Source organism: Mauremys reevesii, linkage group 4, assembly GCF_016161935.1.
Source record: "Mauremys reevesii isolate NIE-2019 linkage group 4, ASM1616193v1, whole genome shotgun sequence".
Taxonomy (NCBI): Eukaryota; Metazoa; Chordata; order Testudines; family Geoemydidae; genus Mauremys; species Mauremys reevesii.
In genome coordinates this window covers 61885890-61902475 of record NC_052626.1, presented here as the reverse complement: position 1 = coordinate 61902475, position 16586 = coordinate 61885890, and the positions used below count along the sequence as shown (strand labels likewise).

At 42.5% G+C, this 16586-nt stretch overlaps 1 protein-coding gene across 10 annotated transcripts in view; it reads left to right on the top strand.

The window, feature by feature from the left end:
- The window catches only part of SPTBN5 (spectrin beta, non-erythrocytic 5), a 148415-nt gene that overhangs the window by 64851 nt on the left and 66978 nt on the right, over positions 1-16586 (top strand). For all 10 annotated transcript variants that reach the window (XM_039536865.1, XM_039536861.1, XM_039536863.1 and 7 more), the window contains 3 exons: positions 1783-1986; positions 3928-4077; positions 16278-16382. In XM_039536865.1, coding sequence (XP_039392799.1) covers positions 1783-1986; positions 3928-4077; positions 16278-16382 — 459 coding nt within the window. The remainder of the gene's footprint in view (positions 1-1782; positions 1987-3927; positions 4078-16277; positions 16383-16586) is intronic.

Genomic DNA, 16586 nt, shown 5'->3' with positions numbered 1-16586 from the left:
TGACCCCACGGTGCTGTAGGCGCCTGGCACAGAGGATAGCAAGCTGCTCTAACCCGCAGCTGCGTTCTGGCTCACTGCCAAATGTCCCCAAGTTCTGGTGAGCACAAAGGGTCACGCTGCTTCCCTTTTTTCTAGCTGTGCTGAGTGCTCTTCAGGGCCATTGAAATGATGTGAAAGGCAGTTGTAGCAAATAAGAGGTGATATTTTTACTTTGTTGATATCTAGATAAAGAGACAGCTGTGTATTGGTTCACTTGTCCTGGTTCATGTTTGTTTTTTATTTAAAAGAAATCAAATAATCATTATTGTAGAAAGGGAATTCTCCTGGGTTATCTAGTGCTTCCCTCTGCATTGTGTCAGGTTTGATTTCATTGTGACTAAACAGCTGGGGTGGCCCTAGTGACCACAGGTCCTATGACAGCAGAGGGCTCCAAATCTCTGGAGGAACCCTCAGTGGAAGCAGGGTTTAAAGTGGGTTTCATGGTTTTGTAAAGGACATGAGCACCCATGTGCTGAAGTTTGCACTAGATTCTATGTGGTCTCAGGCTGGCTCTGCTCAAGAATCTCCCATAGATTGGAGTCTTGTCTGTCCTTGCATATTTCCAGCAATAGTTCAGTAAACCCCTGTGGCTGCTGGTTCATTCCAATGCTCTGAAAATCCCTAGATTTATGGATTTTCCCCTAACACTTAAATCTCAGTAAGCCTTAGATATTTGCACTGTGTCAAGTGGAATGTCAGTGACTTGAGTGATAGCCAGCCATGACTCTGAATTACAGCCGTGCAAGTTGAAATGAAATCTGCACACATGCACTGAATCGCCCTCCTCAACTGGTGACTGGTGACGGTCATGTACAAATCATGGTCATTGGTCACAGCACCCATTTATAATTGATTAAATTTTCAAAACGAAGCACCAGAGTTACAAGTGCAAAGCATGCAATCATGTATGCAAATGAAGCATTATTATTTATTTTCTGATGTGGAGTTTTAGTACTCTGCGATAAAAGAGCACCTGTGCAGTACTCTGGAGGCCTTTGACAGTCTGTTTCAAATACACTAATTAACAAACAGACCCATCCATATCCACAAGATCACCTCAGATAGCCCAGGAACAATTTAAATGTAAGAAAAAGTTAAGTCATCTTCCCACACAAGCCCCACCAGTGTTCCATGCTCTCCTATTTTTAACAGGAGCAAAACCTTTATTGCACACTCAAGTGAGAGACCAACAGTAAGTGGGCTGGTTGGGGTTCAATCAATTAGGTGCACAAAACTGTGCACAAAGACATGTAGAATTATTTTTAGCTTCACAACTTTCTTCAGTCACATTCTGAAAATAATTCTCAGGTGTTTGGTGTGTGTTCTTGTACATCATTGCCCCAGCTGAGAGCTTCAAACACTGTCTCCGAAATTCTAACTGTGGCTCTCTGCCTTCAGAATTTTGAAGAAAATCCGTAGAGCACACTACAGAGATGTCTAAAGGGCAACAGAAAACATCCTCTTATTGCTGATGAGACATTGCACAATGTTGTTGTGGTTCTGATACTACAACAAAAGGCCTGTGGGTTTTTTAATACTGAAAGTAGATATTCCTCTGAGCTTATAGTGCTCCCCTGTTGAGGCTCATAATAGCATTACAAGCCTTAATGGACTATTATCCTTGTTCTCTACGGCTGCATTATCTGTTATTAGAGATGAACATTTATGCCGTGATGTATCAGTCTGACAACCTAAGCCTGTGACTAGAAACTAACCTGACCTGGACTTTTTCTTGGGCTCCAGGTGTGGGACTATTTCTCCTGGACAGCAGAGATGATGAGGGAAATGAAGACTGAGGAGACAATCCGGGATATATCCACTAGCAGCCTGAGGCTTACCCAACATCAGCAGCTTTTGGCAGAGATCGAGGCACGAGAGGAGACATACAATCGAGTGGCACAGCTAGGACAGTCGCTGCTGCAGGAAGAGAAAATATCATCAACAGAGGTAAACAGAAACCATTTGATAGCATATCTGGGTCACAGTCACATACAAAACTGCTCAGTACTGTCACAGATACCATTCTGCACTCAAGCTGGGCTTGGATACATAAACACACGCGCACACACACACATCGTGATACACACCCAACTCAGTTGAATATCTGACTTGGACACACATGAATGTTCTTTCAGATCTCTTCATACATGAGGATGGACCCATGTGGGAATCATATAAACACCTGCCCAAGCGGAGTTTGGGTTATCTGAGAAGTTTGGGATCTTTTGAGCAATCAAGACAATGCTACTTACTTCCTGGATTGGATTTTTACAAGTTCTTGCCTTCCAGTTATGGCACTACCTCCACACTAGACCAGACTGGGCAAATATACTGAAAAGGCTCAAACACATAAGAAAATCTAAAAGAATAACCAGCAAACTTTATGCAGCTCTAAATGATACTGAAATAGATAAATCTCAAAAAACGAAAGAAAGATGGGAAGCAGAATTCTGGGGTACCAGGACAAGCATCCTCTAAAATTCCCATACAATCACCCATTTCTCATGATAGAGAGTATTCCAGTGTATCTCACATTCTTACAACCCAATAATCACCAACAAAATGAACTCCAACAGCTAACATCTCTGTTGGAAGGGATGTAGGCAAACTGCCCTCCACCCACACAATTGCTGGAGAGCAAAACATTGTGATCATTTATACACAAAATCTTATAAAAAAATATTTAACATTCTCTTCAGTGAAACCTCAGCCCATTAGGAAGTAGAGGATACTCTGCTAAACCTTTATAACAGAAGTTATGATAGGACACTTGTTCAGAATATTAACTATCACTGCAATAAAATACATTGTCACAAAATAAACCTTGTATTCGAGACATGGCTAGGAACAATGTAAGAAACTAAAGGAATAGCACAAATCACAGCTCTAATTTGACTGTCCTTAGATCTGCTTGAGGATTGATAGACTTCAACCAATTCTTTGTTTACAACAAGCAAGAAACAAAGACAAATCATAATGGTTCAGAGCTAAAAACATGTGCTGCACCCAGACAGGACATCAACCTGTCATTCAATTCCTTGTGAATGATTGTAGCTGGTGAAGGTCTAGCAGCCCATGTAGGGGACTGGCTTGAAGCACAGTCTGTGTCCAGGTCAGGTGAGTCTTAAACACAACACCCCCCACATGCCCTCCAAACTTTGCTCTGTGCAGATCATGTACCTTAGGATCAGGTTTTGGTGTTTCCAGAAGCCTGAGCAGAGTTCTTGTAGTTAATAAAAAGTGCTGTGCCTTCTCCTCTGACCAACCTATCTCTGAGTGCTTATTAAATATTGCAATGTGCACCTACCATAACTAGTAATCTTCCCAATTCCCAAATTGTGAAAGACTTTGAACATACAAGTACAGTTAAAAGAATCGGAAGTCCATGCTGATAGCCAGAGGGCTGTGGACACCAGTAGTTTTGGCAGTTGGAATACCATGTATTTCAACACGGATGCACCATGTGTTCATACGCGCTTGCTTTGTGGCACATAGCCCTGGTGCTGACTCCTCATTTAAGTCTCTGTCCTGTCAACTTTCAATGGTACTTTCTGTGCCTACCATGGTGGCCATGAATAACAAGGAATAAGTTCTGGAGAAGGAGCCTAAGAAACAGCTACTATTGCTTTATGTTGGCATGGGCCCCTAGATATGTATACAGACATACTGTCACAAATATTCCTCCTCACATGAGATTGGACACCCCTCAGCTTCTCTTTGTGCCCGTATACAAGTGCTATCATTTATTCCTACTCTCCTTTGTTTGATAACTTTGGCCAAAGTGCCATCGAAGAGGTCACTCCCAGCTCTGCTTTCTCCTACCTGTCTTCCCCTAATCCCATGGGCTACCATAACTAAGATGGGTTTTCCTTTGTGTACCACGTTTAGATCCAGCAGAAGTTGCAGGCTTTGTTGGAAGAAAAGGATAATGTGTACCATCAATGGGAGCAGAAGAAGGAGTGGTTGGAAAAGATACACCAAGAACAAATGTTCTACCGGGATCAGGATCACTTGGAAAAGATCCTGAACTCTCAGGAGGTGAGTGACCTTTGCTTCTGGTGAAATGCTTCTTGCCTAAAACTCATGTGACTGTAAAAGTCTAACTGGGATTATTTGAAGACCCAAAGTGCAGATGCATACAGGATACACTAAGATAGGATGTCAGCACTTGAAATGTATTTCCTCACCAGTATTAAATAAATTCATAATCTTTTCTTCTTCCCAATCTTTTACTGGTGGTAACTTTTTAAAAACTCATCTCAAGTACCAGTGGTCAGAGCATTAGGTCTAATGTTCCCTGCCATGAAAACTGTGGGTGCAATCTTAGATGTAGTTTTATGTGGCTCTGCTCAAACTAACAGGTTGCCAGAATGCAGCAGGTATGCCAAGGGAGTGGGTTTTTCTCAACAACGACAGCCACGCCCACCACAACTGAAGAGATGAATGGAACTGAAGCAAGTAGAATCTCGGGGTAGCTTTTCTTGGAGAGGTGATTTTAGGAGACATTTCTTGTTAGTTAAATCTCTGAGATTGGTGGCAGTGCAGCAAAACAGTTCCAGGCTTTTCTTGGACTTTGCTTGTATCTGTGCAAATGCTTCATACCTTGGTGCCAGTGGAACTTTCCCAGACGCAATTGAGCAGCAGCCAGCTTCCCTACAACATTAGTGCCACTGCGTCAACGCAGACTCTTGGGAGCTGCATTGGCAGAGTGTCCCTGAGCTGTATTGTGCAATGATATTTAACCCTTTGCGGTTCAGGGGCTTGGAGCCACTGCTTCTCAGTACTTGTAGCGTATGCATTTGTGCTGAGAATTCCCAACATGTGGCTCTTTTGGCAGCTGTGATCTGAGTTCTGAGTTTGTGCTGAAACCTGAAGCCAGGGGAGTTTCACCTGGTTTAAGGTTTCTGTAGTAAAGTGTAGCACAGCTCTGCTGGCTATAAATTTGTATTTGTTGCTCAACTAACAAATGACACAGGTTGGAAAATACCTACCCTCAGCGAAAAAGGACCGAGCGACCCTGCTAACATCCCATGTGGATAACATCATCACGGGAAGCTCAGGCACTGTGAAAAGACTTTATTCAGGGTGAATTCTGCCTTTGGCATATTTTCCTAAGAGTGAAATGGAGATCAGCCAACACACAGATGTGTGCTTAAAAGGAACATACAATATACCCATTTTCATAAGTACAATCTGCTGCTAAGAAACATTTCTTGCCCCGCCTACATTGAGAAATGCAGTTGAAAATAAGTGCTACAGATGAAATTGGCATTTCTTATTCTATTAGTAAAGTCAGCCATTTTGATGAGAAGGGATACCCCAGCATAAAGGGCTGCAAAGCAGTCTCTAACTTGCTTTATTACCAGTTCACTAATTTATTTCCCCTGAAAATGCATTGAGAGCTACAATCAGTGTTATTACCTCTTATGGTGGGGCAGATCTCCACTCCCGTCAGATCAGGAGCAACACCCACGTCTCCCCAAAGAGGTGCTAGAGAGGTATAGCCTGCTACACCTCTCCTATGTGTATGCTGTCTCAAAGGTGGGACACACAGGATTGCTGATAAGAGGCTAGTCTCTCCATCACATTGCATGGGCAAGGGTTACAAAAGATTATACCGCTTTCACATGGAAGGAGTCAGTATCCACCAATTCCAGTGGTTAGACTGATGCAGGCACCAGCCAGTGCAGCTCAGTTTAACTTTACTTATGTATCCATGTAAACTGGGTGCTGCTGTAAACTGCTGGATAAACAGCTTAGGAGAGTCAAGTCCACCATCCATAGAACAGGTGAAGTACAACACAGACCAGGCTTCCACTGACTGCCTTGCCAGAATACCTGACCCCTGATTCAGAGGATTGTAGCAGGCAGTTCAGTCCTCAACCTTTTTCTGGAGACTGCCAAAGGTGCCAGTTGTGATATTTGTTTCTCTGTTGTGGATACCTATTCACAGAACTGAAACCAGCAAATGTAAAGCCAGGAAAGCTGGATCCTTTGCTTCCTTCTCCCTCCACACAGTGCACGTTAGGGTCGGGAGTGGAGTTGCCGCAGCACAAGTGTGTGGGAGTAGGTGGGTAGGGGACAATATCGCTAGGGTGTTATAATTTGTGCAGGGGCTGGGGCAGAGAATTGGAGAGCCATAACAGGCTGTCTGACAGCCCCACTGTCCCTGCACTCAGCAGAAACTGAGCACAGCAGAGAATCTGCCCTAGGTGATTTAAAAGAACACTCTTGGTATGGAAGGAAGAATTTTTAAAGTATTTATTTCTCCTTATTTCTTATACTAGTCCCTTAGAAACATAAGTGTGACACATTCACTAAAATGTTTTTTCATTCTTGGTGTATTTACACAGGTTTATTATTGTAGGGTTCCTGATACTTTGTTGCAGGTTTAGTCATATAAAGAATTACATGGGGTGTATTCACTTAATTATTCTTTTAAACAAAAAGGTAAGACATATTTTGCCATAATCCACTTTGACAAGTACCGCTTAAAGGTATCTCTTTTCCTATTGAAATTGGGCAAAGCACCTACATGAGACTAATCAGATTATGAGATATCATGGGTTTGTGTGCCCCAATATGTGGTTGATAGCCAACTGTGCATCTTCCTTCTCATTGACATAGCCTCTATCATCACTGAGACTATGGCTACACTGCAAGCTGTGGCGTGATTCCTAGCTCATGTAGACATACTTGCACTAGCTCTCATTGAACTAGAATGCTAAAAATAGTAGTGTAGGATGCACAATGGCAGCATGGACCAGCTGCCTCACATACAAACCCACCTGAACTCCATGAGTATGTACTTGTTGCTGCTGCTTCCTGTGCTACTGTGGCTATATGACTATCTTTCGCATGCAGGCTCTCACAAGCTGTGAATCACACCCCTAATTTGTCATGTAGACATAGCCTGAGATGTGACAATACCTGGAAGAGATCTGTTGATGGATGAAGAGCAGATGATTAAAACTTAACACAAGAAACACATAAATGATGTTGGTGACAAAGGGAAGACACGTAATTTACTAAAACATAGGGTAAGAGAAAACAGATGCTCAAGCTGGTATGAAGCCTCTGGGTCAGATTGGACTGATCACTACTCCTGGCAGTTTGCCACAGTATTGAGGAATGCTTTTCTTCCACCCAGGAAATTCTTCGTTTTCACCTCAAAATTAATCTGCTGTAACTCCTTTCATCTGATATTGAATAAAAATGCCACAGAAAGGCTGAAGTTGGTCTAGCATGTATCAGCATGCCTCAAAAGTAAAGAACTCAGATAACAACACATCTTACCTCTGTTTTGCAAACTTCACTGGTTCTCTGTTCATTTTAAACCACAACACCAAGTCCTGATTTTACTTATTAAAACCTGTAATGGCATGGGACCTGGCAACTGTGGAGACCACCTCATCCTCCATGGCCCTACAAAATCAGCTACACCCTGCAGTGATTCTGAAGCTGGAGAGAGAGATGCAGGGTTAGGCTATTAGGCTGGGGAACAGAGTTCTCCATGACTGAACCTGGCTATTCAACTCCTTGCCAAGAGAGACAAGACAGAGCCCAAGCCTGAATATGTTAAGCTCCAAATATAAGGCACTCTTCAGTGAGAGAGCTTTCCCTTAAGGAGTGGCATTTATAAAGAAATACAACAGCAGAGCCAATCAGGTTGACAAGCCACTGTCTCATTGTTGCCTAGTACTCCAATACGGTCCGTCTGTACCCATGTGTTGTCGGTTGTCTAAAGTCTTTATGACAGGGACTGTCTTTTTGTTCTGTGCTTGTGCTCTACTTAGCACTAAGGTTCTCACTTCTGTTCTCTTCTCTCTCCACATGGGAATTCTTCACACAGATCTTGCCTCAGGTTCTGCCTCTGGACATTTATTTGAATAAAGGGAGAGTATCAAGAGATGTGTTGGTATCCTCTGCAGCTGATTCCATCCATCTACTGGGTCAGTTTGATAAAGCTGCACATCAGTATTTATTTAGTTTGTATTATATGCATATCCATTAAAACAGCAGATGGGGGATTTATTCCATCAGACTGAGCACTACTATGCCTATGCAGAGCTAAAATGTGGCTGAGTAATTCCTTGGCGGCATGGGCAGGAATGAAGGAGAGCACTTTAAACTGCCATTTCTTAACAAGTGTAGTGGTAGCCGTGTTGTCTGTCTAATTTCATAACAAGCTTTTATTCCCTCTTTTGCCCCTGAGGCTTCAGTTGTGGACTTCCAAATCACTTTCACAAGGAGGATTTTGTCATTTGCTGGTCTTGGAACAGACCGAAGTGAACACCTGTTTAAAAAGGATCCCCATCAGGCAGGCAGACATTTCACAACTCTTTTCCCTCCTTTCTGACTTTTTGTGGGTGGGTGGGTGGCATTACTTAGCTGTGTCTTTGTGTAGCCACATGTCTGGGGAATGTGCATGCGTCTCTTTAACACAGTTGCTTCAGTCAGACCCCTGTTGCGGGTTGTTTACATACACAGAACATGCTGCATATACCTTAAACAAAGTCTCTTCCAGCAGCAAGGAATAGGGGAAGGAAAAAGGTAAGCAGCCCACAGTGTTTTAAACTAGAACTGCTTTCTCATTCGTTCTCCATGCCAGTGTGACAGGTTTGACTTCGTGCCAGCATCTTATGTTACATCCAAGTTACTTAAACCTTCGAAGGATTTCAGCAGGGTTTAGTCTAGGATCGTTCTGTGCTAAAGAAAATAGAGCACATGTGGAGGAAATTAGGCAAACAGCTATCTTTTTTTATTGCTGAATTCTGTTGTGCCATTGCTTGGAACAGTTTTAGGAAATTCTCCTAAGACCTGTGAATGGAGATCTTGCCATTCTGAGTGCAGACAGACAGCGTCTGAGAGAGATGAAAAGAGAATAAACTTGCTTTGTTTTTTAACAGAAGCAGAGCTCTATATGCTCTGCCTTCTCCCAACTATTTCAAGGCAACAGATGCGTTGCTTAGGTTAGCTGCTTTGGGTTTTTTCACAGAAGACATAACGGCAAATTCACGGTCTGTCTCTGGCGAGCATTCTTGGCTCACTCCTCCTCTGTCTGCAGTCTGACTGTCAGAGAGCAGAGACTCATGCTTGATAATTTATCTTTCAGATCATCACATGCTCATATCGTTTTGCAGACGGGATAGGTGGTGATGGTGGTAGCATTGGAGGAATAGAGCTTTTTATTTTGAATGTGGATACTTTAGTTTATCTTTTTTTTTTCACGAGGAATGTTTATTAACCTCTCACTCCTTCACAGCAGAGGAAGAATGGAAATTTCCAGTGCCAAAGGAACAAGGATTAGGAGTTTATTGTAAAAATAGGGGAAAAGGCAAGTTTCTATTGCTTTGGTTTTGCACAGTTTAGGACTGAGCTGCAGGATGTCATGCAGAGACCATCACTGCAAGACCTCATCTGCACCAATCTATGTTTCCACTGTGGAAGTGATGTTGTCTTCCAGTAGAGTGACCCCACCACCAACCTTTGAATCAGCTGTGCAGGGACGGCCTTTCCAGAAGATGCCATCTTCAGCGTGGTATCTTCCAGCTGGTCAATCAGCAACAGAGAGTACTCCAAGAAATGTCACCTTACCACCAAGCAACGTATCTTCTGGGGTTTACTGTTCAAGGTTAGATGTCACCCTGGCTCAAACAAATAGGAGGAAAGTTTTCAGGAAAGATAACCCATGCATGAATCCTTCTGACATGGCATCTACATGTTCCAATCTTTGCAGAGACTCTCGGGGCAGCGGATGTGGGAGTTTTGGCATTTGGTCCACGCCCACATCTTGTAAGCAATGCTCAGTAGGAGATCAAAGTGCCTGTCATTCTTCCACTGATAAAAATGGTCCCATGAAGCTTTCAGTGTCTTTGCCTTCTGCTGCTTCTTCCTCAAAAGCCCCACCAAGCTGGACGTCACGTCTAGATGTTGCTCTGTCTGCCATTCCAGCTGTTTCACCACTCCATAGCAAAAGGATGCATGCAACGCTGGCATCTCGTAGCTCAGCCCCACCCCAACGTGGCTACAGTCAATGCAGTGTTCCAATTCCAGACCTCCATGCTTCAGTGAAGCTCTACATTTCAACCTGCAGCTTGGCAATAAAGCCTTTTAGAACTGATACTCAAGTGAGCAACCATGCTCATTCCAGTCTTCTAGTGCCACAACTAGAGAAGATGTCTGGTACATCTGCTGGTCTCCCAACAGGATCCCAGGTGTCTAAACAAGATTTCTCCTCACCTGGGTCTCCTGCTCTTCAGATTACAAGATTTCATGTGACTTCCTCTGCCGAGTGCCCTGGCCTTCCCCAGCAAACAGTCTCCAGAGAAATATGGCTGACACCAGCTGTGCTGACTAGAAGAGAAAGTTCTGTTGGTGGAAGTGAGGTCCCCAACACTGATTTAGATCCCGATCTGATTATCTTTCAAAACAACCCTTCATCTGAGACAGCATTTGGGAATACTCCATGTGAAAGGCTAACGCCAGCTCACCACAAGATTTCCAAAATAACCCTGATACTTGCCACCCCTTGGACTACTGTGCCTATCCACGTGGTAAGAGAATTCAGAAAAAGTCCAGCACCCACCATCTTTATCAAATCACGTGATCTGGATGCACCTGGCCCACCCCTTCACCCCATTGGGATTGGGGCTGGCCTCTCCCTATCAGTGAATCCAGTTTGCTGTCCAGAATTGCTCTCTTCACAACAACGTTGGGCAACATCTGGTTCAAGGCCTTCCCAGGATGCATGCACTGTAGGAACCGTAGCTCCTGACAACCTCTTAACAAACATACCAGCCTGCACTGCAAATGTGCCACACAGAGCCGGCAGGGGTACATGGTGTCCATCTATCGCTGTGAACGTTGCCTCCTTTGGAGCTGGGAGGAGAGTGGTAAAGATATCCATTCCATTCTAGGAACGTTTGCGAACAGACCTTGGTTAGCCAAGCCATGTGGATTCCTCCTTGTTTTCCTCCTGGTATGCTCCTATTACCTAGAGATGACTTATCTAGTGGAGTAGACTTGTCTGTGCCATTTTTGTTTTGTTGTCTTTATGGCCACAATTGAGCTTGATCCTGCAAGATGCTGAGCATTGTGATCTGATCCAGCAAAGCACAAGCTTAACTTTAAATGTGTGAATAGTCCCACCAGTGTCAATGGAGTTGCTTGTGTGCTTAAATGTATGCATGTATTTAAATGTTCAGCCCCTTTCAGGATCAAACCTTTTGAGACAAGAATTGGTTTTTCTCTTTGCCAGTCACTGTGGGAACCTGTAGATACCATCAGTCTATTCTCTTAGATTTTCCTGTATCACAATTTTTATTTGCTAATTTGTCAAGTTGTGTTTATTTCTAAATGGATAATTCCTTTCGCTTTAACTTTTAATAAGTACCCCTTGGTTTGCAAAATTAATATGTTTAAGTGCATAGAAAGAAACTACTTTTTTTGACCTAGAGAGAGAGAAGGGAATTTTGTCTCTCTAAAATCTGGACATCTTCACAGTGTCTCTACTAATGAAGGCCTGGAGGAGTTGAAGGGGAATTTAGTATAAGTTTTCAAGCAGAAGGTATCATAAGTGCACATTTTAATGTTGATACTGTAAAAGTGTTAGGATTCTGTTTTTAAACCTATCACTTATGGGATAGGTTTTTTGCATTATAGCAATACTAGAAACTGAATATTGACTGAGTTCTGTGTGCTTCCCATGTGTATTTCAGTCAAGGGCCATGTCATGTATTTATATTCATATATGTAAGAAATAACATACAAACAGAAGGATGGGGAAGAGCATCCATAAATGTATGTAATATAAATGCACCTCAAATGCATTGTGAGGCATGAGGCCAAAAGCAGAGTGACTTTAGTATGTGAGACATATGTATATATTTTTACAAACATGGTGTGTCTTATTCAACTTAAAATAAAAGGTATCATACTGTAATTGTACCTTCTACTCAATACAGCATAGTAAACAAATAATTGTGAAATATTAAGTGTATTAAGTGCTTTATTTACTTCTGCTAAAAAAATGTAATCTTGTTTTTCCTCCTTTAAATTTTTGCTTTTAGTGTACTTTCATCAGACTATAGACCAAGTTGATCCCTGCAGTTGCTCCCCACACTAGCAGAGAACTTCCCTATCAGCTTTAAGGCTTTTCAGGAGCCTAAAACTGTTAGCGATTGGTGTATTCCTGCCATTGGCCACACTTAGAACTCCCAGAGCCTTCAACTGGAGTTCCATGTGTGGAACAATTGCATTGGTTCCAAGATTTGTGGTGTGATGGGTAGAATACTTGGAGCTGGTCAGAGAGAAGCAGCTCAGGAAGTGAGTGGTTGAAGGATTCAGTCAAGTGCTGAGTTACAATAGTTCTTGTTCTGGGAAAAAATAATATTTCTTGAAAGACAAACTTCGCTCTGAGCTGCAACATCCACTGACGGGTCTGTGTGATGAGCTGGTGAACTTAAGGTTGTAGTGCCCAGACAGCATACTAATAACCAGAATGTTTCCTTTGGGTTTTCCCAAATATCTGGTCTGGTCGGCCAGGTTAGTGCATATGTTGTGCCTTTTTAGTTTAAAATAGGAATTTATTTTGACATGATGGACCTACATAACTCTGTGCTTAGCACTGTACTGACCTGTGGTGTCACAATGACAATATAGTTACATTCATTTACAATGAACTCAGGGAGAATGAAACTCCATTTGAAACAGAATGAAAATCTCAGTTCGTTTCAGCACTTTGCATTTTTAACAACTTGGCTGTTTGTTAAATGTTCCATTTTAAATCTCAGAAGGGCTAGGTCCACTCTGTGGCTTTTTAGGAGTCTTTGCAAATTTTCATTTGAAAAGGGAGGCTGTTTTATAGTGAATGTTCTAATCTGTGGCTTTTTGTTTTGTTTTTTTTTGTTCTCTAAGAATTTGGCAGCGGTGATTCAGAACAAAAACACTTAAACAAACCTGAAAGAAAGCTTATGCCCCTTGTATGCAGTGTGGGGCCCTGGCTAGTTATCTGGAGAAAACAATACAGTTCATTTTATTTGAAATTAACATTTCTCATTAAAAGTAGGAGTTTGGGGACCTCTGACAGGCAGTTCTCTATTGCCAAGGGAAAAAAAAAGAAAAAGAAAAAAGAAAGACTTAACTGGCAAAGGGCCTGTGTCAGCGTCTGAGAGCCAGTTTCCATTCTGCTTTCAGACTGTTACAGCAAATGCTTTAATGGCAAAGTGCTGCAGTTCGCCTCATTCTTAAAATCTCATCTAGTTTTCAGTTTAAATGAGGAAAGGAAAGTTTCTCACCACACACAAACTCCTTCAGCAGGGTGCTTCGCACTGTTGGTGTTGCTTTCTTCCAACCATATCAGCACTAATGGAACCACTCCTACAATACCGGAGGCTTGTGTGCTGATTCTCTTTTGTTTCAATACAGTTAGATGCACTGCTTTGTGGTAGCTTCGTTCAAGGCCCAGCGAAGTCACTGGGACTTCTTCCATTGTGTTCAATGGGGCTTGCCTCAGGCTTTCCGTGCTCTATATTCTGCATCCATAGAAACCACTGTGGAAGTAGGAGCAAGTTACAAAACTGTCCAATAGCAACAGCTCACTGTCCCCACTCATTCTGTCAAATGTCACCAGTGGCTTTAGTAGGGAGAAGTTGATGATGAACCAACTCCCTTTTCCACCCTCTCCTTTGCCCACCACAGATTCGATAGTGGGGAGGTGGATGGCTGCTCACTCCTCCCTCCATGTGCCCCAGAATCTGAAACAGATACCACTGGAAAATAGTCATATAAACAGGCCTGGAGGTGCACCTGTGAAAAGCTGTACAGACTCTGACGACTGTGTCTAATGTGACATGTTTCCATTTCTCAGGTGGATTTTTCCTTTCTGAAATTGTAGCTAAGCCATAAAACAGGGGTCGGCAACCTTTCAGAAGTAGTGTGCCGAGTCTTCATTTATTCATTCTAATTTAAGGTTTCACATACCAATAATACATTTAAACGTTTTCAGAAGGTCTCTTTCTATAAGTCTATAATATATAACTAAACTATTGTTGTATGTAAAGTAAATAAGGTTTTTTAAATGTTTAAGAAGCTTTCATTTAAAATTAAATTAAAATGCAGAGCCCCCCGGACCAGTGGCCAGGACCCGGGCGGTGTGAGTGCCACTGAAAATCAGCTCACATGCCACAGGTTGCCTACCCCTTCCATAAAACATGGCAAAGGAAGTGATATGCCTTTAAAGCAGCTTCTGCAGTGGAGACACAGTATGCAAGCAATGCAGTTTCAGATGGAAGAAAAGGGTGACTGTAGTGGGAAGCAGAATTGCTCAGAGTCCAGGACTAATAGATTTCCAAGGTGACTAACTCTGGTGGTAACTATGGGATGTCAGTTGTACAAGGCATAGGGTAGCTATTAGACTGTACAGGAGACAGATCAAAAGTGCAATGGATGAAGTTTTTCTCTGCAAGGCTCAACCAAAGAAGAACATTAAAACAAACAAAAGTCTTAGCATCTTTATTCCACACCCCTGAACTGTAGGTTAGGTAGGAGGAGCCAGAGTATGAGGGACAACAATGTTTGCTTTAAAGTGTGATTAGTTTTAATATGAAACAGGCTTTGATGATGATCCACCCCTTTATCCAACCCAACACTTTTTGAGACAGACTTATTAAGAGCCTGGACATGGTCTATGGAGGTCCCCCTCCACTAAAATTTAGTTATGAGGGTATTTTTAACCTGTCTTCTCATACTCACAAGTGGATTAATGCAGCCCAGCTAATAAATCTAGATTGGGCTAAATACTTCCCTGTACACTTGTCTGTGTATACAAAATATTTATCTCAAGTTCACTTCCAAAAAATGAATTGGAAGGTGAGTCCAGGACTTGATTTCAGTCAGTTGATCCAACTGTATCCAGAGCTTCCAGCCTCAGCAGGAGGTCTGGCTGACACTGTATGTAAAGTATGTAAGGTAAGCCTCTCCTCTAGAAGCTACTGGGTGGGACCGGAAGATTGTTTGATATTTCTGGCCAGACAAATGGTTTCACCATTGGTTTTCCAGTGTAGCTGTGTAAGAATATCTTTGTCCTGGTATATATTACACACTGAGATGAGACTGAATTGGAATCTTTTGCAAATTGTGAGAACTCTTTCTGGACAATATCATTTTTCCCATGCACATATATATTGTGCAATACCAATTTGCCAATATTCCCAGTGGGGCTTCTTCCAGGAGTGTTGATCTTCCTGTTGTTTCTTTGATTCTGTTCTATTTTTTCCCTTCTCTTCATTCCTTTAAATTATACCTTGGTCTCAGACTTCTCTTCCCTCTCTGCAAAACTAGAAACTGTCTGTGCAGCCATATGTTTGTCCAGTGACTACCCCACTGAGCACCAAGCCTGCCACTAATCCCTGGCCAAGCCTTGCTATAACCATCTAATCCATTAAAGTTTTTGTCCTGCCTTTTGCACTCAGTAAAAAGGAGACTGAACTAAAGAGCAATTCATTCCAAGGAAATACACGCTTCCTGCAGAAGAGTTTTGTTTTTCCCCCCTCAAGGGGAATTGATTGTGTGTTTATTTTGCATTTGGGGAAAAATGCATTAGTTATAGAAGGTATGGGAAACACCTATTCATGCAATTGATTTCTCTAAAACCAGGCTAAGATGTGAAATACAGCTCAGTGCTCTGGAGATCCATGTGGCGTATTCAGCAAACATACAAACAATTTCTGAAGCCACTGGTGCAGAGCTCGGTTCTCCAAAAGCTGTCCCTGCTATTCCAGTCTAGGGTCTCTCTGAAGCACACAACATTGGCTGGAGCCAAACACATTGCAGGCAGGTGCTGTGCAACCATCCTCCACACTCACACTTCCCTATTCTTCATTTAGCTCTACTAATGTATCAGCCGCATCCTCAGCTCTTCCAACACTCTCTCAAACAGTGAGTGATAGTACTAGCTTGAACTATGCAAGAGATATACAAGCGTCCTCAAACCTTTCTCTCAACACACCTCCACTTTGCCCAGAAATGTGCAGCTCTACCATTTTATACTGGTAAGTTGTTTTTTTCTGCAATGTCTCCCCTTCTTCCATTAGTTGTTTAATGTCTGCTCCTTTCTGGAGCACATTGTCAGTGCTGGTGTTAATGTCTCATTCCCAAAGGTGCTAGAATGCGTCAGATTCACCCAATTTTCACTTACAGCAAAGTTGGCTAGAAACTAATTCAACTTTTGTTTGTAGATTTATTTGAAAACCAGTGACCTGGGAAACTCGGTAGATGAGGTGGAAAGGCTGATCAGGAAACACGAGGCTTTTGAGAAGATTCTGACCTCTCAGGATGAAAAGGTAAAATGAAGAATCATGTATCAAGTACAGTGGAAGAGTCTTGTCTTGTGGGCAAAGCACAGACTTGTTGGTTGGGCTGATATGCTTAAGCCAGCTAGAGAATGCTGGGCAGGCAGGAAAGTCTTAATGAAGTCTAATGAAATAAGAAGGCTGAGAAGTGGAAGGAAAGCAATAAACAGTCCATGGTTTTATCCTGGCTCTAGT